This window comes from Coptis chinensis, chromosome 5 (genome assembly GCF_015680905.1).
Source record: "Coptis chinensis isolate HL-2020 chromosome 5, ASM1568090v1, whole genome shotgun sequence".
NCBI lineage: Eukaryota > Viridiplantae > Streptophyta > Magnoliopsida > Ranunculales > Ranunculaceae > Coptis > Coptis chinensis.
In genome coordinates this window covers 45,551,709-45,577,728 of record NC_141460.1, presented here as the reverse complement: position 1 = coordinate 45,577,728, position 26,020 = coordinate 45,551,709, and the positions used below count along the sequence as shown (strand labels likewise).

Here is a 26,020-nt window from a genome sequence, read left to right as displayed (position 1 = left end):
TTGCCCAAGAGAGTGCCCAAACGACCCAGCTATGTCGGTCAATAGAGTCCCCAAACAACTTTGTCATGTAGGCCAATAGAGTGCCCAAACGGCCTAGCTACGTCGGTCAATAGAGTCCCCAAACAACTCAGTCATGTTGACCAATAGAGTGCCCATACGACCCTGCTACGTCGGCCAATAGAGTCCCCAAATGACCCAGTGGTGTAGTTTAGGCTCGGGTTTTAAATGTTGTCGATACCAAATTGTAGTTGTAATATGTTAAATGGAAGTTTGCAACATTAACAATTGTAGATGCATTCAATAAAACAAGAGTTTTGTATTCATTCTAATGAATGCTCTCTTATAGATTCATTCAATCAATCATGTGTTTTGCTTTCTCTTGTAGATTAATTCATTCAATCAATCAAACGTTTTGCATTCATTCTAATGTGTTTGTAAATGTTTATTCTTCATCTTCATGCTCCATTTAGGATTTTGATTGGGTTTTGATTGATTATGAAAAGAGTAATGAGTAAATGAGAAGCTTGAGTATTCAATGTAAAGCGAAGGGCTAAAAGAGTTGGGTAATAGTAGGTTACTAGCCTTGATGAGTTGGATGGTGCCCAACACAAAACATTTTTTTTTTAAAAAATGGCAAACTTGTAATATTTATTTTTTTTAGGGGTTGCCCAATGCAATTTCATGAGTGCCCAATTAAACTACCAATTGTATTTGCAGACCAAAAAAAAAAAAAAAAATATATATATATAAATATATATATATATATATATATATATATATATATATATATATTTGTGTTGGGCACCCCTAACTACATCAAGATAACATATTGCCAACTAGCTCTTTTAACCCTTCACCCTCAAAACTTCTCATCCTCAATCAAAACCCTAAATGGAAAACTCCAACTATTTAGAACATGAAGATGAAGAAAAAACACTTGAGGTAATGCTTGAGGTGCAACAACAAATTAGAAAAATGAAAAATGAAAGAAGAGGGAATGAGAAGAAATGTTGAAGGCAAAGAAGTGGGAAGAAATGTTGAAGATAAAGAAGTTGCAATGGAAAGTGAAGAAGTAGCATTGGAAAGTGAAGAAGTTGAAGATGCGACTAGTCGGGCAAAGGAGGTGTTGAGAAGTCGTCGACGACCAAAACAACCAAACCCAAATAATGAGGTAAACCATTGCAACTATAGCTACAATTTATATACACATTGGAACATAATTGTTATTGGGGTTGTTATTGGTCCCTCGAATCATATTACAATTGTTAATGTTGTAAACATCCATTAATGAGGTAACTGCACATTGGAACTATAATTTGGTATCGACACACTAGGTCGTTTAGAACTCGAGCCCAAACGACCCCATCAAGTCGTCTAGAAGTCCCAGACGACTACAGTAGGTCGTTTGAAATTTTTTCTCTGCGACTCTGCTGGGTCGTTTTGAATTTCTTCGCTGCAACATTGTTTGGTCTTTTGTTGTATTTTTGTGCGATATTGGAAGGTCGTTTTGAGTAATCCAAATCACTAAACATTTCTTCTATATGTAGGATCCTTTGCCGCAATCCGAGAACCGATCCTCTGCAAACTCGAATGACGTAGATGCTTAGAAGCACCCAAAATTGTAGTTTTGAACCCTTAATAGTATTACATTTAGGCCAATTATGTTTATAATAAATAAGAGTTAGTACTGTTTACGTGTTTTTGTGTATTTCAGGTCTTGAAGCTGATTATATGCTTAAAAATGTCATTTTGCATGGAGAACGAGTCAAGATGATTGCTGAGAGAGTTCTATGTTTAAAGCCCAAGAATCGAGAAGAAAAAGCTTTTTCAAGCCCAAAGCTGGGAAGTCAAAGTCAATTCGGGTAGAAAAAGGACAAAAAGCCAGCAGAACTTCAAAAGGGCGTATCTTTGGACTCGAGCCTCATAATTGGGCCTATTCTATGTCAAAACAACCGACTCGGAATAAGCTTTCCAATGGACCTAGCCTTGCCTCAATCAAACCTATAAACTGGACAAAAAGGGTACTGAAATAAATTTCAGCAATAATGGCCTCTTTAGACATAACCTAATGGACTTTGGGCTCACATTAGACGCCCAAAGTCCCCCTTTTGGCCCATGCACGAAAATATAACCCTAACCCTCTCCTATATAAAAAGGGTTAAGGGTAAACTCTATTCTCCTCTTCTAACTCCCCTTTCTTTAGTGTAGAGTAGGTTAGTGTAGTTTAGGGTTAAGTTTTGTAGTGTAGCCTCCATTAAAATCTATCAATAAAAAGCTTTAGTTCTTCAATTAAATTATTGTCTTTTACATTATGTCTTCTATTATTAATTTAGTTAGTTTCAATCCGATGACACAAGGCTAAACCTCCATTATAGGGGGTTTATGAAGCCACGTGTGGATTATTAGTCTTTAGTTTCATTATTGTTTTGCATAAGAACTAGACACTCACAATGAAGAACTTCAAACTCTTCGTTGTGAATTTCTAGAGATAAAACTCATAACGGAGAACTAGAGATTAGAAACCCCATCAAAAAGATTTGTGGGGGTGCTAATCTCTCATGCTAGTCAAACAATGACTATAGAGATGTAGGTTGTTTACTGGGGATCAAGAAAAATGATTCGATAACTAAACTAATAGCCAATCGAATCGTGTGGTGGATTAACCCCTCTCTAATCTCCTCTCATCACTTTAAATCACTGTTTAGTATTATAATTTATTGTTTTCATAGCCTAAGATTACTCTCATTAGTGAATAGTTTGTTTAGTCTAGATTCGTTTTAAGTACGTGCAAACAAGAATGGATCGAACATTTATTCTATGATATTGAGACTACTCCATTTATTCTATGATATTGAGAGTACTATTATATATTGATTAGAATGAGTTTAGCATGTAGAAACACTGTTTTCACATCTACTTTTATTATCATATCAGATGTTGTTCAACTGATTTTAAGTGATACAACATAAATATTTACTACGGAAGAGGTACGGAGTAGGGTTTGATTTCATTTGTTTTTATTTTCGAAATGAAATTTTATTAGTGTATTAATAGTTTTTTTTTCCATGTGTTTAGGTCTTTCATACACGCAGTGAAACAGTTGGTTGGGCAACCGCTAAAGGAAAACAAGTTAATATGGTTGTGGTAATTGACAAGTAAGAGTATGCTAAGGGGAACCGAGTAGCGAGGTTGAATTTGGCTTGTGAATGTTCGAATGTGTATCGGTCACACAAGAAGGAAGGTGAAAAAAGGCTAATAAGAGAAAATCGGGAAGCAAGAAATCAGGGATGCCCATTTAAGTTAAAAGGTGTTTTCCAACTCGGCATACACTCTATGTACTTATACGAACTATGGTTGATATGATAGTCCGATGAATATGGTAATAATGTAAGATAGATGGAAGCAATATCAGCACTCAGAGAGAAACACAAATGGTTTTGTGTTGGATTTAGGAATTGAGAGTGAGAAATACATTAGTGATGGCGGGTTCTAACTGAGACTTCAATTCAGTTGTAGGGCTTTTTATAAGGAGACAGAAGAATTATATAACAAAAATTGTATGAAGTATCAGTAGGAAGAAAGAAACAACTGGTTGAAAATATTGGGTTCTTGAGGAAAGTTAAATATTTGACATTGTATAATGGATGTACTATCATGGATATTTTAACATCGTATAGGTCAAAGCTACGTACTGGATTAGGCATTCCATAGTAGCTACCATTTTCAACAACAATATGCGATGTGTTGTACAAATCACCCTCATTTGTGCACGATATCAAACACATAACTTCACCTTATCGGAATAAGAAAAAATAAATAAAAATTACACACATAACTTTACCTTTAAATTTCATATTGCATTCCATAAAATTCTTTATAACACGTAATACTTTTGTTATATTTTACAAAATTCTTCTACAAGCCCATAACACTATTACATTCTTAGAAACATAGATATTTTTAATTCCTAGTACATGTCATTCCATAAACTTTTAGCATATTACATTTCCAACTTAAAACATATTCTTAAACATATTACCTCTCATTCCTTAACAATCTAACATATTACCTTCACCACTTATACTATTCGTAGAAACTCTAACTCTAACTCCCATATTACCTCTCATTTTTTTCAAACTTTAACTCACTCACTCACACACACTCTCTCTATTTTCAAACAAGTTTCCACTGGAAAAGGAAACACTAACTAAAACACAAACACAACTTAATTCCTAGTACATGTCCACTACTAAAAGAAGGGCCTTTTGTGTCACTTATTTTTTTTTGTCTTGTGTCACTTACTAGAAAAAAGTGACACACAAAGTTTTGATGTGTCACTTTTTTATAGAACGAGGGCTGATGTGTTGCTTCTAGGAAAAGTGACACAAGTAATTTTATTTTTTGTGTCCCATTATTTGAAATTGACACTAGTGGTTTGCCTTGTTGTGTCACTTCTTGATGTAAAAATATCGAACACAAAATTAACAAATATTGAAATAAATAAGCGACACGAGTACGAGTACGAGTAATTGCTTTGTATGCCATGAAACTCAAAGTCATGATTTTGGGCGCGCGGCTATATTTTTAGGTTCCCTCCCAAAAACAACTAACTTACTAAACCTAAAAGGAAAAGGAATAGAAAGGGAATAGAAATAGAAACTAAAGGTCATTTAAATCACTTCGTACTCATCACTTAGGGTTAAAAAAGAAAAAAACTAGAAGAAAAAAAACATAAAAGAAAAACTCTGTCTCGTAACTGTTCTTCCTCCCAACTTCTCACCGGCGTTTTATTGCACCACGCGCGCTCCTCACCCATCTCTCGTCCATCCCTCATTCTCCGGTTCTCTTTCCAGCTCTCTCTCTCTCTCTCTCTCTCTCTCTCTCTCTCTCTCGCGAGCAAGAAAATAAAGGTAATATTTTTTTTTTCGTTTTTATTTAATTGTCTGATGTTTTGGATGCTATTGAAAATTAATCTGATCAAAGTTTTGTTTTTGAGTCTATTATAGCACTCTGTATTTGTTGTTATCGAATATTTGAGTCTATACAGGAAACAAAACGTAAATTTTGATAAAAAACGAAACCATAAACTTTGATCAATAAATTCGAGATTGAATGAAAAGGAATTGGTCAAGAAACTGATTTAAGCACCATTATAAGTTTATAACCATAGCTTGCATTCAATCTCAACACTAGATAATATTGTTGCCAGGTTCTGCTATATAGTGTATAATACACCTCATATTGAGCACTTGCGCAATTGGTAGTCTCAACTACTTGGACTCTTTATCCGAAAAGGTCTTCAAGCATTATGGTGTCATTCAAATGTTTTCCTCTCAAAACCCATGACGCCCATGTGTTAGAGAACACTTAAATTTGTACACATGCTTTCAAGTTTTAACTTCGGAAGTTCAAATTAACAAGTGAAATCATTGACATTTGGGCCATGGTACAGATATCATACCCGGCTCCCAAAGAAGAAAAATACAAAAATAGAGAGTCACACACCTAACCCAAACAAAAAAGGAGTGGCATTACCAAGATTAGCTAAGAGCGTATACACTAAAAACCCAAAAATGTTAGAAAATAGATTCAAACTGTAAAGGTAAACTAAAATCAGCTAGTCGTTAGCCTAAAAGTAACTCAAACAAATCTTGTGTATACTCTTTTACGTTTCATCTCACGTACATATAAAATAGTTAGAATGCCTTTACAGATTAAAATCCTCTGTGAAGGAACAAGAATAATAAACTAACTAACTACTTAACTTGTGTCATGGTTAAGAGTAAGTTCTGTCATGGACTAAATTGGAAGAGTAGTATGAGGTAGCTACAAATTTGCCTATTTATCGGATGTTCTCAAAACATGCAGAACTTGTGAATGATTGATATCCACACATAAACTCATTTTAATTGTGTATTTCTTGTAGAAGGTCGAAATGTAGGATAAATAGGTATAGACCTTATTAATATGACACTTGCAGTTGTTGAATACGTTGAAGAGAATTGCTGCTACAGGAATCCTGAGTTAACCTGAAACTCGTAATGCATATTTGCTTGTTTCACTGAAACACATGAACCATATTAATCTCATGTACATTAATGCTGGTGGTCCTGTTTTTTGGAAATATGTATCTCTTATAGTTTTATATGCCTGGGGTCAGTTAAACAAAAGAACAAGATCTCCACATTATATATAACTCATTATATCTCATTATTTGTTGATATCTCATTATATATAGCTCATTATATCTCATTATAACTCATTATTTGTTGTTGTCGAAAGTTTACGTTTCGTTTTTGAGTTTATACAGGAAAATTAATCTCGAATGTTTTTTATTAAAGTTTACATTTTAGTTTACACATTGCTATTATATCACTCTGTATTTGTTGCACACCATTGACTTCATTACTATTTTACGGTTTGTAAGATGATATGAATTACAAGATTACATACAGATGCTCATATGACTTAAGAAAGAAAAAAAAAAAATTGAAGGCTGGAGAGTGTAAATTATCGACTTCATTCGATGCTTTTTGTCAAAATTTTCTTATTGTGTCATTTTTTATGCTTCTATTTGGTTATTGAGAGTAGCCTAAATTGGTTAGTTAGATTTCAAATGTAATTTGATTTTGCATAATACCATTATCATATCATCTTAGACTTACTTAATGTTTTTCCTACTAATGTGCCATGTGTTGATATCATCTTGCCATGATACTTTATTTTTGAATGTGTGGTCTTTATACTTGATTTTTTTTTTTGACTCTGTTTTTCTTTAAGAGATCGGTTTATTGCATTTTGCTACGATATGGATAAGTCTTGGATGTCCAAGGACCGGTTAACAAGCGAATATATTCAAGGAGTTGAAAGGTTAATTAGTGTTGGAAAGGAAGAAGGAAGTTTCATATGTTGTCCATGTTGAGATTGTTCAAATATCAACGAGTTAACTAAGACTGAGATTAGAAATCATCTTTTCGAACGTGGTATTAGCCAAGGTTACACTATTTGGCAGTTTCATGGCGAAAGCTCTCTATTTTCCGAGACCCCGACTAGTTTTATAGAACAAGACACTTTTCGACATTATGCTGAGGTTGAGACTTCTGAAGATGTTGGGCATTATGATGAGACTGAGACTCCTGAAGATGTTGGATATTATGATGAGATTGAGACTCATGAAGATGTTGAACGCATGAGAGAAATGGCGAAGGCTGCAGAGGACCATTATACAACTGATCCCGAGAAATTTAAGGAATTGCTTGAAGATGCCAAAATGCCTTTGTACGAGGGTTGCTCAAAATTGACAAAGCTATCAATAGTTATTATTTTATTTAATCTGAAAGCAAATAGTGGGTGGTCTGACACAAGTTTTTTGAAGTTATTGAAGCTACTGGGACTGATGCTTCCTCAACCAAATCTCTTGCCGAAATCCTTGAATAGAGTCAAGAAGACATTGTCTGTTTATGGGATGAAGTACGAGAAAATACATGCATGTCCAAATCATTGTATACTCTATAGGGGTGATAAATACAAAAATGAAACTATGTGCCCTATTTGTAGAGTCTCAAGATATAAAGAGAACAAGAGAGCGACCAACAAATTAGGTGGAGTACCAACAAAGGCTTTGTGATATTTTCCACCAATTCCAAGATTCAAGAAGATGTTTCAATCTGCCCAAACATCAAAGTCAATGACATGGCATGCCGATGAAAGGGTGGTTGATGGTAAGATGCGCCACCCAGTAGACTCTCCAGCATGGAAGTTGATTGACAAAAAATGGCCAGAATTTGTAGTAGAATCCAGAAATCTTCGCGTAGCACTTTCAGCCGATGGAGTCAATCGACACCATACTCTTAGTACTAAGTACAGTTTATGGCCTGTTATGCTGGCCACATACAACCTCCCACCATGGCTATGCATGAAAAGAAAGTATATGATGCTTACGATGTTGATATCAGGTCCAAATCAACCTGGAAACAATATCGACGTCTACTTGGCACCCTTGGTTGACGACTTACATGTTCTGTGGGAGATAGGGGTGGAGGCTTATGATGTGTACCGTCATGAATCATTTTTTTTTTACGAAGTAAAAAGCCGTAGTTCCATTATTCTCACAAATAGTAGTTGAGTATCTGAGTATCTGAGTATCAGACTTTCAGAGTACTATCATCTTTAGACCTCCATCCTTAGTCCTTAATTCCATGAAATGATGGCAAGACAACAAGAAGAGGGTCTCCATAGCCAATTGCTTCCATCACTGAACATCAGCTTTAGGACTTCTCCAGCAACATCTGACTTCACAGGAAGTTCGGTGCCGAACTGATCCAAATAGCCAATTATCTGCCCTTCTTTAATGACATCACCCACTTTACATACGGGAGGTTGCTTCTTTCCTTTCACCATTCTTCCTATTCGAATGGACCCAACTGTTGGTGATGAGACTAGAACATATCCATTTAATCCAGAAGCTTCTAAGGATGCTAACTTTGATGACTTCTTTGGAGAGACATATTTAAATGGACTGATGGTCACTTTTGGTGGTGAGGGTGGTGATGATGTGGGAGCTTATTCAGCTACTGGCCTACTTGGAACTGTTGTCGGCTCTGAAGGTGAAATAACAGGTATTGAAGTACTTGTTGCTCCAATATTACATTTCAGATTCATCTCAAAGTCTCCGATCTTTAGCTTTAGTTCTGCCACATCTGTCTCATCACAAACTTCAAGGACTAAGTCCTAAAAAACCTTAGGGAAAATTGCACCATTTACACTTTTCTTTGCCACTGGCCCATTTGAATTGCTATCCAAATGTTATAATCCCGAAATGCCATTTTTATAAAGAGTTAGTATAGATAGACAGGTTTAGTTATGTACTATTTGTAACTCAATTATGTGGCACCCTAAGTCATGAACCCCGAACCCCTGATGGTTATTAATGATGTGTTATTCCAATGCTAAGCTCTAGGCTTTACCATCCCTGATGGCACTGTGTTTGCTTGGTATTTTACGATCTTAATGACCATTATCAAACATATGATATAGGTGCTGCAAATCACCAACACCTTGCAAAACAAATTGGCTGTGAGTTGTGACAGCCATGATCAATGTATGGATCCTGTGGTGCAATTAATTGGTGATTGGATTTACTCCATGATATATACTTGACCATTGTATCGTTGTATGTGTAGCTTAGCCACAACCAAAACGATGTAGCCTAGCTCAAAGAACTGTCATAGGCATCTACCCTGTCTTTTTTGTTAAATGTGCTAACATGTGATTTATGCTTTTGTGATACTTTTGAATTACTCTTTTGAATTACTACTTTGCCTTGCCAATTGGTCTTTGATTCGTTTATGTACTGATATTCACCTTTTTGCTATGTTAGAGATTTGAATCTCTTCTTTGGCGAAAGTGCGAATTCAAAGATATTTTTCCTTACTCATGATCTTCGTGTTCATATAATTTGGAGTAGGGATTCGAACCAACCTAAATTATATGACCACTTACAACTTGGTTTTTACTCTTTTAGGGAACTAGTGAGTAAGTTTAGCTATGATTACTTAGTTTCTTTACTACACAAAAATTAAAAACATTAAGTTACGTAATCATGCAACTAAGACACAATAAAATTTTACTAAAACAAAAGTGGAGAGTTAATTCTTCTCATGTGAAGATAACTTTTGTTATTTGATTTTAATAAGTGTATTTTTATCTTCCTAGAACTCATAGACAAGTCTTACTAAAAGAAAACTTGATCCCTAACATATATGACTCATCTCTAAGCTCATACATGCTAGCATGTGGAACCAAAGCAATGACTTATATCTAAGCTCATCACTTGATCCCTAACTAGACTTTACACCAACTATCATTTTGGGATAGGATGTAGGTCTAGTTGTTCTTCCTAAACAACTTACTAAACCAAATAACAAGAATTTTCCCTCACATGAGTATTATTAACTCCCCACAAAGGGAAAGTTAGCTCATGATCCTTGAGAGAAAACTAAAACAAGTGTGGAATGTAAAAAGAGAGAGAGAAAGAGAACAAAAAGAAGAAATTATCTATTTATAAACTCACTTGCATGAAGAAGTGAGAATTTTTCAAGAGGAACACAAGGTTTCCTTCATTAAAACTATTACAAGCTATTTTTGTTCAAAAACTAAAAAACTAAATAATAACTAAGACTAAGGAACTAAAATAATACATGGTAAAGGAAAAGAAGTCAAGGGAGTAAATGGAGTGTCCCCCCCTTGTTTTGTTTTCTTCTCCATTTGAGATAAATCTCATTTCCTCCCACGTGAAACATCAAACCACATTTACTTCATTTTTATCCACCACATTAAAACAAAGTGACACCTTGCCTTTTTTCACTATTAACACCTAATCTAATTAATTACATGATATCCGTAAAAATTATAGAATCCTAAATATTAATGTTAACAACACTAATACGTAATCCTACCGTTCTTACGTTTAAATCAATTCTTCTTACTCTCAAAACATAATCATGCAATATAATGAGTAAGGATTCGTTCCACTCTTAACTCTCGAGACTTAAACAAATTCAATTAATCAAACCCAAAATGAACAATGGTGAGAGTAATGATTTGATGTGAAATTTCTATACTACCATTCCCAACACAAGAACAATAATAAGAACATGTCATTATGGAATAAGTAATTAACTTTATAAATCTAATAGAACAATAAGAACAAGATATGATTGAATGAATAACAACTACTTATTAATCTAATGAATGATATTCAATGATTTAAATAACTAATCTAAAACAAAGAATGAAACTAATTAATTAACTAATTGAAATTATAAAAACTAAGTTCTAAAACTAATTAATGGAGTGAAAACTAAGTAATTAACTAATCTAGATCTATCTTTTTCTAACCCTAAACTCCATTAACATTAGCTTCCTAACCTAATTTATTTTCTAACCTAACTATCTACCATTAACAAAGAGTCAAACTTTTGTTTTTATACTTTCAGATCCAAAAATCGTGCATGGGCTTGGAGCCATGTTTTGGGCCGGAAAATCGGTCCCAAAACCCAATTCTTTCAGTCTGAAAAGGGCTCTTTAGCTGGATTTGGCTTCAATAGACTTTTCATCTACTTCTTCTCCTCTTATTAGGTCAAGGCTTAGACCATTGGAAAGCTCTTTCCGAGCCGGTCGTTTTGACATAAGGTAGGCCCAATTCCGAGGTCTGAGTCCAAATATACGGCCTTCGAAAGTTCTGCTGACTTTGTGTGTTGTTTCTGCCCGCGTCGACTTTTCAGCTTTTGATCGGGCTTTACAAAGGCTTTGTCTTCTTGAATCTTGGCCTTTAATCATGGAACTCCTTAGCAACCGACCTTTGCTCCTTTATCTCGCTAAAGTGGCACATTTCTGTACATAATGGACTTTGAAGCCTGAAATGCATAAAAACACGTAATCAGTATTAACTCTTAATTATTACTCACATAATTGGTCTAAAAGTATGATGGTTAAGGGGTTAAAACTACAGTTTTGGACTCTTATCAAACCACCCCCAAACAGCATTTTGCTTGTCCTCAAGCAAATATGAGAAATTAGAATAAGTGACCAAAAATGGAGTTCTATCTACTCTTTATTTGAAAAGCGATTGCATTGACCATATGCAACAAGGCCTTAAACCACTAGGAATTCCCTAGTGGACGAGTTATAGCCTCATGAGAGTTTTCCAGTGAAGGTACTCACAAACTTCATCTATACTACAACGACTAAGAAATAAAACTATTGTTTCCTTATTTATGTCTCAATTATCTATACATCTCACTAGCAATGAATACAGAATAATCATGTCAAAACCTAAGCTAATATATGCATAATAATCAATCATCTATGAATAAACATATATACAATGAGTAATGCTATGAAATGCAGTAACAGGCCCGTTTCTGAAACTTTGGAATAGCGTCCTTAAGTAGGTTCTCACATAAAAGTCAAGACAAAAATCACTCTGATTTTTCCACTCAAGTTTTGCTACTCCAGATGCCAGTGGGCATACTTTACCTTACAATCTCAATGACACACAAGGAAGCCGAAGTTGATCAAACACATCTGCCACTTACTATCCCACTAACCTATTCCTAATTGAGCTAGAGGTCTTTATTAGGTGTTGCGGGGATTAGGAGATGGTTTAAGAATGAAAGAAACGGATATTAAAAAAGACAAGTCTGAGATAATAGGGTCGTCATATTACGTAACTAGAGAGAACCTTGTTCTTTTGCTTCTACACTTTGTTTTCATCCTTAGCCTTTTTCTTTTGGCTTTTCGACTCCTTTTATTCTATTTTTGGAGTTTTTATTTTATTTCTATTTTTTTTTTTTTTTTTTTTCTTTTCTTTTCTTTTTTCTTTTTCTTTTACGGAAGCAACTAACTAATTTATGTTTTAATGTGTTTTTTTCTCTTCTCTTTTCTTCACTCATCTTATTCTCAGACTTATTCTAAAATGGGTAGGTTGATTTTTTTTTTTTATATATATTTTGTTTTGTTTTTGTAATAGGGTAAAGGAATTGTGGTTTATGGAAGGGCTAATGAAAGGCTCTCGATTTACTAGCGGAAAATATACTTAGGTCAGAATTTCTAGCTATATCGATCCAAAAGGGCCTAAATTTCTCTTAGGACATGGTATAGTGGTCAAGCAAGTGGACGTGTGATTTCTCTATTCGGAATATACTTCTCCCTTGTGTCATTTCTCAAATGTTTCACTCATATAAGGCTTTAGGCTATATTCTCACAGGATTTGTAGAATAAGTACTCTAGCCTAGATTTTTAAACTTATCGCCAAACAATCATAGATACTCATGTAATATATTTATAGATAGATGCAAAGATTATTACCTACATATTAACCTAAGTTTCTAAAAACTATTCTAATGCAAAAGCTACACGGAGACTTCTAGATTATTAAGAGCATAGAGAAAGAAACAATACCAATATTCCTAAGTGTATAGCATAAACTTTTTATTTTTATTTTTATTTTTATTTTTATTTTTATTTTTATTATTTTTAAGACAAATAATACATAATATACAACCTAATATGTGCTTAACATTTACATCGTGTTTCTATACCACCCCCAAACAATTTGGGAGAAGGGGGTTTATGAAACAATTCAATAGCACAATTAAATTATGTAACTAACTAATTTTTATAATTTTTAACATTTTATAAATAAAAGTGCATAATTTACATCCTAAAAGTGTCTAATTTTTGCAAATGTTTCTATCCCACCCCCAAACAATCGAACGCTTTGTCCTCAAAGTGTAAAGAGATAAGGAAAGAATTTACCATAGAAACGTGGCAAAAATGCAAAGACTGTGAATGTAAATATTGTAAAGATGATATGATAATATGAAGCACAATTAAACTAGTACATACTAACTAACACAAACTCTACTGGAGTAAACATGACAGGCTTAGGGTGGCAACATGATTTGAAATGAATACCAAAATACTCCACCCCCAAACAAAATTGGAAAACTCTTTTTAAGTTTGAAAATTTTGTTTGGCCTATAATCCTTAAAGTTGGTATTGATTTAAAACTTGGGTCTTTTAAAGTCGATTCCCTAGACTTACTAATATATGTTTATGTTTTTATTTTATTTAGTTTTTATATGTTTGATTTTTAGAAAAACAAAACAAAATTACGATAAAGAAATAAAAATGAAACTCACTCCATAGAGAAACACTACTCAATCCATGAGAAAAAAGTGCAAGAGATAAATCGTTGAGTCACATGAAACGTAGACTAAGAATCCGACACTTACAACCACTCACTCACTCCAAAAGGAGGGTCGGTTGCCTTAATGGTTCACTCCCATAACATAAGATTGGAATGGAGTACAATCAAGAATAAAATGAGTCTTTTATAGTCGATACTCGAGACTTTATCTAATATATATGTATTAAAATGCAGTTTACCATATATCAACAATCGAAAAAGTTGTGGGTCTTTCCACAAATAATTAACATGGAATGCACCATCAAACGTAATTAAGCACCAAGATTTCCTATGACGTAGCTTAGTGGAATGAGAGCAAAGCCTTATAGATCTAAAACCTAATCGAAAGCATACAGTTTCTTCTTTTGTCCTCCCACAAAGGGATGCCAAGTAAATGAACGGAGAAATTTGATGGTTGTGGAAGATAACGTAGGATGTGGATAATTTTGAGAAGGAAAAAATGGAAAAAATGAAAAAGTGTCGTGGTTTGTCCTTGGGTGTTACTTCTTCACCAGGTTGGTTTTAGATAGTTATGAAGCATATGAGAAATGCCAAGGTCAAGTACAAACTCAATGGTTCTTTGAAAAGGTAGAGGGCGAGGAACATTCGTGATGGAAGGTGAATGGGTGACATGAGAATGTGAGGTGGGTGAATGGTGTTCAACTAGTGTTCTTAGGTCTATATCATCAGAGGCCTTGCGATATGCAAGACATTCCTCAATAGGTTGGTAAGAAGAATCACCGGGATAGAGGGCAAAAAATTCTTTTCCGTCATGGCGTCAAGAGATGAATGGATGTCAATAGGAGAGAACTCGCGAGGCGGAAAAGAAGGGTTGCAAAAGAGTCGAAGGAAATCCTCCTTGATGTTATCTACGTCTAGGGAGTAGAAATTGTGATCCTTGTCTTCTTCCATAAGAGGGGTATCTACTAGTGTGGGGACTAAAGTGTCAGCCGCACTAATGTGAGGTACAAAACTCTCAATGGACTTCACTTCCCCTTCTATAGGCAAACCTAGTTGTCCCTGTTTTTGTCTAAACATGTTAACTTCTACAGAAAGATTTCCAAAAGAAAGAGTCATTGAGCCATCCCGACAATTGATTTGGGCATTGGCGGTTGCCAAGAAAGGACGCCCTAAGATGATGGGAATGGAATCATGAGTAACTTCGTGTCAAGAATAACAAATTAAATTTGGATAGTAAAAATCCTGAACTTTAACGAGAATATTTTCAACTACACCCTTGGGATACTTAATAGAACGATCGGCTAACTGCAAAGTCATTTTGGTTGGTTGAAGTTTTGTTAGACCTAGTTGTTTATATAAATAAAAAGGGAGTAAGTTAACACTCGCCCCCAGGTCTAATAAAGCAGTTGTTATGAAGGGCGTATCACCTAAGGTGCATTGTACAAATGGGGATCGAACCGTGGTCCTTGTACTTAACAATTCCGTTATGTTCAGATAAAGAGGGATATTGTTCAGTTAAGAATGCTTCGTGGGGTATGTTGGTTTTCCTCTTCTTGGTGCACAACTCTTTTAGAAACTTAGCGTGTCCAGGTAGACTTTTTATAGCTTCTAGAAAAGGTAGGTTTATAGTCAAATTTTTAAACACTTCCCTAATCTCATCAAAATTCTTGTCCTTTTTAAACACAACTAGTCTTTGGGTATATTGTGCTTTATCGCTATTTTTAGCAGAAGGGATAAAAGTATTATTAGTCTTTGCATTATCTCTAGCCGTTTTCCATCTAGGTGTCCATATTGGAACCTCTACAGGTGTAGGGTCTTCACTTTCTATTATTGGGTCTTGTAATGTTTTCCCTTTTGGTTGTGGTTTAACTGGTACTTCTACAGTTGTAGGGTCTTCAGTTTCTATTATAGTATTTGGTATGGTATCATTTTTAGTTTACGGGTAATCTTTAGGCATAGTCACTTGGTTATCAACTACTCGCCCTGAACGAAGGGTAGTGACTACCTGTAAGTCCCCTTGGTTTATATTACCATTACAGTAAATACTGTTTATTTCAAAGGCAGTGTTTGTTGACTTAGGATTAGGCACTGCTTGACTTGGAAACACACCGGTTTGGTTATTATTTTGGTTAGAAGACATGTCAATAACCTTTTGGCACAAAGACTGCATCATTTGCATCGTTTGTTTCATCATATTAGAGTTTTGATCATGCTGATCTTTCATCAAGTTGGAGTTTTGTTGCATAATTTGATTTTGTTTCTCCAACAAGGTCACTACTACTTTGTCTGTAGATGGTTGTATTGGAATTAAAGCTTGTTGAGCGTTCATGTCTTGATGTTGATAGTTCGGGTTATGGGTACTAAACCTCTATTCTAGTCACCTAAGTTCCCCTTGTCCTTGATGTTGAGTTAACCGGTAGAAGTGTGATGGTTGTGGTGGTGTTTGTGCATAGACAAGAGGACAATAAAAGTCGGAATGCTCAAGACTACAAACAGACATTACAACGAGAAGAGTTAATGTTCATGACCGGAGTGGGTTGTTGTTGAACGAGATGGCATCTACCTTTTAGTGAGGGCATCGATAAGATTTTAAGCTTCGGGATCATATTTAACCTCAAGAGAAGAAGGAGAGGAGCGGGAGGAATCGTTACCTCCCCAATTGTTGTTCTTCTTAGATTGATCTTCTAAGAATTTATAAGCCTCCAAGGCTCCTTTACTAAGAAAACTACCCCTACCATGATATCTAGAACCTCCTTATGATAATGTGAAAGCCCCTTGAAGAAAGCACGAACAAGCGTGTCTTTCGCGAAGATTATGATGAGGCATTCAATGAGAAGATCGCTGAAACGATTCCGTGCCTCCGAAAAGGATTCATGAGGATTACGGCTAAAGAAATGAATCTTGTGAAGCATTTCATCCGTCTTCGGTGGTGGGTAAAACTGTTCCATGAACAATTGAACAAGTTGAGCCCATGAGTCCACGAGTTTGGCGTTTGGGCGCTTAACCAAGACGCCCTTTATCGGGCTAAGGTGAAAGGGAATACCCTCGGTTTAATTTGTTCCGCACCAACCGTGGGATGGTGGAATGTTGTTAGGACTTGTTCAATCCCTACGTGATGGCGATAAGGTTTTTCATGGTCTAAACAAATGAAAAACGGGTAACAAATTAAAATATTTGGGGGATTCGAAATCCCCAATCGGGTCCGCTAGAACGATGCAAGATTTGGGGCTATCGCCAAGGCTTTGTAGAAATCAGAGAGAGGAGTCTCTCCTTCTTCAGGCATTATATCAAGTGGTGTGTGTGGAATAGTAGCTAGAGGTGTAATGGGTGGTATACTAGATAGACGTGTTTGTCGACGTTGCCGTGCAATTATGTTAGTTGTTTTTCTTCGACCAGACCTTAATCTCATGCAAGACTAAGTCGAACTTAACTAAACATGCAACACTCCAAACAATTCTGATATACTAGTAGAAACCTCTAACAGGAGATACGAGGTGTGGAAGAAAGGAATATCTGACAAGGCCCTTTCTTCGCTTTTATGAATAGCGCCTTGTTTACGCGTGTTCGTGTATATAACAAGTTAGAACACTGAAAAACTTGAAAAACCCGGTTCGAATCAAACCCGTGGAAATCCGCAAAATTCAGCCGTATGGTGGCGCTTCACTCAAGGTGCGCCGCGCAAATTCGAAGTTCCGAGTTTTGTTTTGTGGTCGTTTTCAAGATACCGATTATGGCATGGGTCAGGTCGCTCAACTTCCGTTGTTTTGAGCGCAGTGCGCTTTGCTTAGGTGGTCACGCTCGCTGTAAACTCCGAAGTTACAGATGTTTGAGCTGGTCGCTTCAACTTCGGTGTTTTGAGCGCAGGCGCTTTGCTTAGCGCTGGTCGCTTTTTTTTTTTTTTTTTTTTTTTTTTTTTTTCGAGGAAGTTTAGTGCTTCACCGCAGTTGTTTTTTCTCGCGGAATGCAGCCCCTATGCCTAAAACAAAGTGAACGGTTCCTAAAATTCAAGAAATAAGAATGAAAAATTAAAAGGGTGGGTGGGTAGAGAATGGGGATTGCCCCTTGATTCAATCAATTGAATTCTTGTCTTGAACGAGATTAAGATGGCAAATGCGCCATTTGATATCCGTAAAAATTATAGAATCCTAAATATTAATGTTAACAACACTAATACGTAATCCTACCGTTCTTACGTTTAAATCAATTCTTCTTACTCTCAAAACATAATCATGCAATATAATGAGTAAGGATTCGTTCCACTCTTAACTCTCGAGACTTAAACAAATTCAATTAATCAAACCCAAAATGAACAATGGTAAGAGTAATGATTTGATGTGAAATTTCTCTACTACCATTCTTAATACAAGAACAATAATAAGAACATGTCATTATGGAATAAGTAATTAACTTTATAAATCTAATAGAACAATAAGAACAAGATATGATTGAATGAATAACAACTACTTATTAATCTAATGAATGATATTCAATGATTTAAATAACTAATCTAAAACAAAGAATGAAACTAATTAATTAACTAATTGAAATTATAAAAACTAAGTTCTAAAACTAATTAATGGAGTGAAAACTAAGTAATTAACTAATCTAGATCTATCTTTTTCTAACCCTAAACTCCATTAACATTAGCTTCCTAACCTAATTTATTTTCTAACCTAACTATCTACCATTAACAAAGAGTCAAACTTTTGTTTTTATACTTTCAGATCCAAAAATCGTGCATGGGCTTGGAGCCATGTTTTGGGTCGGAAAATCGGTCCCAAAACCCAATTCTTTCAGTCTGAAAAGGGCTCTTTAGTTGGATTTGGCTTCAATAGACTTTTCATCTACTTCTTCTCCTCTGATTGGGTCACGGCTTAGACCATTGGAAAGCTCTTTCCGAGCCGGTCGTTTTGACATAAGGTAGTCCCAATTCTGAGGTTTGAGTCCAAAGATACGGCCTTCAGAAGTTCTGCAAACTTTGTGTGTTGTTTCTGCCCGCGTCGACTTTTCAGCTTTTGATCGGGCTTTACAAAGGCTTTGTCTTCTTGAATCTTGGCCTTTAATCACCGAACTCCTTAACAACCGACCTTTGCTCCTTTATCTCGCTAAAGTGGCACATTTCTGTACATAATGGACTTTGAAGCCTGAAATGCATAAAAACACGTAATCAGTATTAACTCTTAATTATTACTCACATAATTGGTTTAAAAGTATGATGGTTAAGGGGTTAAAACTACAGTTTTGGGCTCTTATCATTACATGCAAGGTGTCAACTTTGCACCAATAATTTGTCATTTTTGTCTTGACATGCTCCATGATTGATGACTCATCAAATCTTGCGGGCCCGCATAGTGGGTCCACGTGCAGTCCAGTGGTGGTCCGGTCTTTTGGCAATTTTACCACTTCCCGCCTATGCGTAGAGTTCATCGCCCTGATTGTCTGAGCAGCTCACTTGTCGCATTCGGAGTCCTGGTTCAAGAGGTAGGAGCTTCGGAAGTTTGATGCTTCTATGCGGATTTAGAAGAATTCATATATACGTCGTTCCCCGTGCTTTAACGCAGGTTTAACCAATGTTTTCATGTTTACTGTGAATACCTGCAAAAGTAAGAAAATATACTTATTTTATGATTATTAAACACATAATTAACTAAATTTATATGTCTCAATGGGGTTTAATATTACAGTTTTGGGTGCTTATCACACTACCCCCAAACAGCACTTTGCTTGTCCTCAAGCAAAGAAGAGACATTAAAACAGATAAGTGGCCAAAAATGTGTAGTCCTAACTAATTCTCGTTTCGCAGAGTGCGATTGCATTGACCATATGCAACAAGGCCTTAAACCACTAGGAATTCCCTAGTGGACGAGTTATAGCCTCATGAGAGTTTTCCAGAGAAGATACTCACAAACTTTATTTATACTACAACAACTCAGTGACAAAAACTTGTTTCCTAAATTAATCTCAGATATCCATACATCTCCTTAGCAAGGAACGAGGATTGATTTCTTTGAAACTCAAGTTAATATGTATTCAATAATTAAAACATCTACATATGATCATGCATGTAGTGAACTTTTCATGGAAATGTACTAGCAGGGTCATTTTTGGATCCTTTGGAGAGCGTACCTAAATGGGTTCTCACAGATATGTGTCGAAACACAAATTCACTCAAAATTTTACCATTCAGGTATCGTTAACTCCAGTGTGCAGTGGGCACACGTTTCCTCACATCTCAATGACAGTCAGAAGAGCCAAGGTCGATCAGTCACGTCTACTACTTATTATCACACCTTCCTACTCCTAATTGAGCTAGAGGTCTTTATTAGGTATTGTGGGGCTTAGGTGATGGTGTAGAAGACAATGGAAATGGGTAATCAAAATTGACAAGTATGAGAGAATAGGGTTTTCAAGATATTTATACTAGAGAAATCGTTGTTTTCTTTCCTGCTTCTATTCTGAGTTTTCCAACCTTGCTCTTAAGCCTTTGGATACAGATGATGATTTATTTTTTATTTTATGGCTTAAGAACATGATTCAATTTTTCTTTCCTGAAGCAAGTAACTGACTTTTATTAGGGACAAGTCTTTCTCTTTATTTTTCTACATTTCATCCTATTTCTCATACTCATCACTTAGGTAGGTTCTTTTATTTGGCTTAATAGATGGGTAAGGATTTTTTTTTTTTTTTTTGGTGAAAGTGAAAAGTCTGATGAAAGATTCAGTGGAGTGACTAGCGGTAAAATTTGTAACATGTATAAATTTTTGGCTATGTCGATCCAAAGAAGGCCTAAATTCTCGCCTAGGGTTCGGATGGTGATCAAGTAAGTAGACGCGTGATTTTCTCTATTCAGAAAAACTACTGCTCTATGTCATCACACACATATCACTTATGTCGAGGCTTTTGGTTAGAATCTCACAGGATTGATAGTTTAAGTAACTAACCGTTGGTTCCAGAAACTCACTGCTATGTACAATCGATGATACTCAGTGCATAAATGTTCATGAAAAGATGTATAAACTATTGCATACGTATTATCTTAAGTTTCTTGAAAACAAATCCTAATTCGGATACTAATGTGAGATTTCTAGACAATTTTCATCATTGAAAATGAAACAAGACTTTGTCACTAAGTACCATTTTTAACAAGAAAATAAAAACTATATACATGCTACAATTTGCCTAATTTTTGCTACAGGTTAAAAACACCCCCAAACTGAATGATGCTTAGTCCTCGAAGTATCAATAAATAAAGAGAGAAATTACCTGAGAACCGTGAGCAAAATTAGGGCTAGATTGCTGGAACAGAAAGGTTGGAGAACATAATATATTATTCAGAAAGAAACAATAAAATGTTCAATAGCACACAAAACATAGCACACGAAACATAATTTTTTAGCTAGGTATATGTATAATGGCAAGCTCAAATTTACCATCTTGCAGGATGTGAAGGTCTGGCGTCCTCAATAAGGAAATGCATTTCCTTAGCATCGCGCCAAAAGATAATAGTCTGCCAAATTTCTGCCCATTCTTTGTCTCCGGATTTCCTCAAATGTTTCTTCATATTTTCATCCTTCGGGTAACAACGAACATGCCTCACGTACCGAACGGGACGCTTCCATTGCCTAAACCTCAATAAACGAATAATTCTGTTTGCTGGGCACATAGAATCTACCTTGACCCAACCATGAAAAGTAGCTGCAAACTATGGGAAATGTGTCTTCATGATTAGGCAAGCGGTTACAGGTAAAAGTATATACTGATCCTGAAAAGTGCGAGCTCGTTTCAGGTTGGAGATACACAACCTAAGATGTTAAATAATGTATGACCTTGAGCCAGTGCACTGAATACGACGCAGGCAGCCTCATTGACAGTAGAAAAATGCCAATCTCCCATAATGTTCAGGAGTATAAACAACATCGCAGTCCATATGTTCATGGTCATGCTTGCTAAGGGAATGGTGATGTCGTGCCATGGCACATGGCCATTTCCTTCTCTTGTAATCCCAAGACCATCACCGTAAGTTTCACGAAACGCTTGCCACTGAAACGAACGGTAAGAATTATGATAGATGTAATGCCATGATACGGCTAGTTCATGATATGGAAGATCCAAAGTTAGGGCAAGCTGTTGTTCAGAAGAAATATGATGTGTGTCACCAACTAGGATTGTGAACCCGTCTAAGTAGAAACCATGTGCATGGTTGAATGCTGGTGTGTCTTCCATATTAGCATAAAAGTATGCAGCCAAACTCGGAGAATAAGTTTGGTCAGGTTGAAGAATTAGGAAAGACCACCCAATGTTTGTGATGTAGTCATGGAAAAGATGGCCATAGGTAGTGGAATCCATCATAGACTGAAAGGATTGCTCAGGAATGAGTTTGGGAGGTATCATGTTTGATGAAGATGCAATGTTTGATGAAGATGTCATGGTGGATGAAGTAAAGAAATGGGTAACGATAAAGGCAAACTAGATGGATAAATGAGTATGTAAGAAAATAGACCCTCCTGTAATCACATGTTAAAATTATATTAGTCACAACGTAAATGATGACCATCCTAGTAAGCATTTCTTACAAAAGCAGACACAAAGATATGAACAAAATTCATAATACGACGAAAAAAATAATAATATATACGATTATTTATTTATTGACTTAGTATTATTAGAAAAGCATGGATTATTATGTTGATTTTGGAGACGCATATCGTGCACCAGACTGTTTAGTTCTTCAATTTGTTGGCCGAGCTTAAATGAGTATTTTCAAAGGAGTAGGACTGATATAACAACCCAAAACCCACTCATATCATGCTTTTTCCAATTTGTGTTACTTGCTCTTAGATTTGTTCAATTGATTGCAGGTAGAATTTCCGTTTTTCATTTGTCTTTTTGACCTGACATTTATGAAATATAATGGGGACTATTCTTCTTCTGCATTGTCTGTTTTATTTTGATTCTTTGTGTGTGTGCTTAATAGTTAGTACCGTACCTTTAAGCAGCACTCCTACACATATTTGGAAATGCTACATTATTAGTGGACTTTAAATTATTAAGATAGAGTTGAACTAATACGAGATGACGTACATGTTTATCCTGCTACTGTTGTTGTTTCTGCAGCCTTAAAACATGGTAAAAGAGTCCCTTTTCTGGTTACTGGAGAAAAGGAAAGCCTTCCAGCTACTCCAACGCCTTGGGCGAATGGAGACTTCTTTGAGGTGGCATTACACGTAGGCTTAAACCCGGCTTTTCAAGCATAGCTTGCACATGTGTAACTGTACCTAGAGAACAGTGAAAAGAAAAGAGAAGTGGCACGGAATCCATGCGAACAAGTTACAGCGAAGAGAATATAGAAGAGATGAAGGGAGTGTAGGAGGAGCAGTTAATAAGTAGACAAGAGTTTGGTTTAATAATGTTTGTCTTTGATATGTCTGCCATTCTCCTAAGAAAATCAGTTTTGCTTCTTAGGGTCTGGGCCGGGGATTCTAGAGGGTATTGATGTAATAGACCATGAAATGTTGGAAGTGTATAATATTGCATCTATTTATATTATTCATAGTATTATAGAAATAGTTTTCAGGCTTTCCATACATGAGGCAGACTTGGATAAAATCAGATGGAGGTTATTTTCAAGTCTTAGAAGCTTTTTTCTCCGTTTTCCTCTCTTCTTAGAACAGCCTGTGGTCGCTCATTCGTTGATTATGAATTTTATATCTATTTTTGCAGGAGGAGCTGAAAAATAAGGTAGAGGAGGGGGTTTTGGCAACGGAAGGAAAGAATGACATACTTACTATGGCATTAGGAACTCCAGAGCCTAGTGGTCGAAGTTAGGTATGGTGGACAATATACGACTCCCACTATGTACTTCAATCTTCCTAATAAAAGATCAAAGAAATATCACGAGGATTTGGAAGTGAAGTTGAAAGAGAAAGAAGCTCAAAACGACAAGTTGAAAATTTTGGTGCTACATGTGCTTAAAGAACAAGGTGAAACTAATTCACCAGCGTCGACAGAACTATTGAGCAAGTTGCTCAAGCAAGGACCAAAACTCGTTAACTCGCTGCCATTAGAAAATGTGGAATCCAATAGTGCCAAAAGTGATAATAGGCATCAGGTGATTGCCAAGTCTAAGCAAGTAAGTTTTTTGGCTTTTAAATTTGTATTTCTGATTTTCTACACATTTCGAGTGTTCTCTTTAACTAAACTCATATTTAATGTATAGAGAAAAGATGGTGGTCAACAAAAAAAAGGTGTGACTTCAGTAAAACTTAAGTCGAAAAATGTACAGGTAAGTTCATTCTATAGTTGCCTTAACCATGTTATATTCATTGTGGTATAATAAATGCAGGGAATGATACGTAGCTTTTTTCATTCCTTTATTCCAAGTGCTTCACATATACTAACTTGATGTACACTTCGTCGTATAGTCAAAAATAGACAACGGAAAGAGCATTGTGGATTCCGAAAAACTTAAAGCTAAAGATGGGAAGGTAAAAAATATTTTCTTAATTAAAAATGTTGATTAAATGTTTGCATCAAATTTGTTACTAGATAATGCTGTCTTTGTTTTGCTTATTTGTTATAGGACCAAGATTGTAGATTGGCATTGGGATCTAAAGACAACATTGTTGCCGAAGGTCGTGTTTCAGCAAGGAAGGGGCCAGAGGATATTGTTCACAACATGCCTTTGGGATAGTCATATCTGAAGGTCTCATTAAATAAAGTATTGTGTGGTGATGCCCTTCTCCCAGTTCCAAACGGTGATGAACATGTATTTGTTAAAGATGCGGTAAACTCGTTTGTGGCATGGCCTAAGGAACTTGTGATACTTAAAAGTGACGAGGTAGTATAAGGATATGGATATTTGTATGGTAATTTACTTAATTTTGTTATATAAACATCAATCTTGTTCATCAACCTTTTGTTAGGTAGAGAAGCGTATTCCACTTCCGCAGGGCAGTATTCAATATAAGATCAGAAAGTTTGTGGATTATGTTGACAAAATAGTGAAAGAAAATGCTTTTATAGAGGCTCCAATGGTTGGAACTCTTTTCCATGATGAGATGTCGGAAGTACGAGTTTCAAAAGATGAGTTGATGGATGTGTGTGAGAAGAGAATGTTAAATGGTAGTTGCATTATCTCCTACATGAGGTATGAATAATTTGGTGAGCTTATTTGTGTTAGTTATAATTTAACTTTTCATATGCGACGACTTAATAGAATGTATATATATGTTGTAGATATTTATATGCGACTTTTGGAATTGCTCGAGCAAAGTATGCATTTGGTAACCCATAAAGTTTTACTATTTATACAAAGGATGATGAGAAGGCTCGATATATTCAGAAGTTGGCTAAAGAACACGGTGATCGTGTGCTTTTAATTCCTTTCAACACAGGGTAACTGTGCTTATACATTTGCAGTACATATACATTATTTTCATATAATTAAAATTATTTCATTTTTATTTTTATTTTTATTTATTTTTTTCCGATTGGTTATATAATTAAAAGTACCTAATTGAATTTGTATCCACATAACTGGTCATGTAGGGGGCATTGGGTCTTAATGGTTCTTGACATACCATCAATGGAAGTGTACTGGTTGGACTCTTTAAAAGATTTTCGAGGGCCGCCGGATCCAGCTTTTAAATTATTAGTAAACATGTGAGTTTAGTCTTTATTTATTGTATTTTTCATTGTATATTTGATTCTATCTTGAAAATAATGAGAAACAAATGCATTTTCAGTGCGATCAAGACATCAAATATGTCCAAAGGAAAGAGAAAGATGAATCCAAATCCAAATTGGAACTATGTGACAGTAAGCTTAGTTTCTTTGGAATACAATACAAAGTATCTTCCAATTTGTGTATGTGTTAATGCAAGTATTAATTATGTATAGTACCCACAACAGCAAGGGAGGATTGTATGTGGATATTATGTATTGCGCTTTATGCGAGATTTAGTAGAGGATCCTGGTCCACCAATAAAAAAGAAGGTGACTGTAAAGTAGCATTATTTTTCATATAGTCTTAGCTAGCTTATAAATTGGTGCATCTGTAAATATGGTAGGCAATGCATTGCCTGCATTATTCATTTTCATAATATTTATAATATATTTTTCGTCGAACAGGTATTGGAGTTCTCTAGAAAAAGAGTTACACTACTGAAATAGATGAACTTCGTCTTGAATTCATCGACTTTATCCAACAATTTATCTGAGTAGTTAATTTGGGTAAGTGGGCTTCCATATTTTCCATTTTTTTATGTATATATACTTTTCTTATCGTTTTTTTTTCTTATTTGTACA

At 35.5% G+C, this 26,020-nt stretch overlaps 1 protein-coding gene and 1 long non-coding RNA gene across 3 annotated transcripts in view; one reads left to right on the top strand and one right to left on the bottom strand.

Moving 5' to 3' along the window:
• Positions 1-26,020, bottom strand: part of LOC147497652 (monofunctional riboflavin biosynthesis protein RIBA 3, chloroplastic-like) — a 116,941-nt gene that overhangs the window by 72,855 nt on the left and 18,066 nt on the right. The window contains 1 exon segment of the mRNA XM_086562956.1: positions 12,266-12,277. Within this exon segment, the coding sequence (XP_086419082.1) occupies positions 12,266-12,277 (12 nt within the window).
• Positions 23,553-25,634, top strand: LOC147497654 (uncharacterized). 2 transcript variants are annotated; one of them, XR_015195207.1, is made up of 6 exons: positions 23,553-23,996; positions 24,136-24,198; positions 24,294-24,860; positions 24,950-25,108; positions 25,262-25,375; positions 25,459-25,634. It is a non-coding gene; the product is annotated as an uncharacterized LOC147497654 (long non-coding RNA). The 2 variants fall into 2 exon arrangements; XR_015195206.1 differs by having other exon boundaries at positions 23,553-24,198.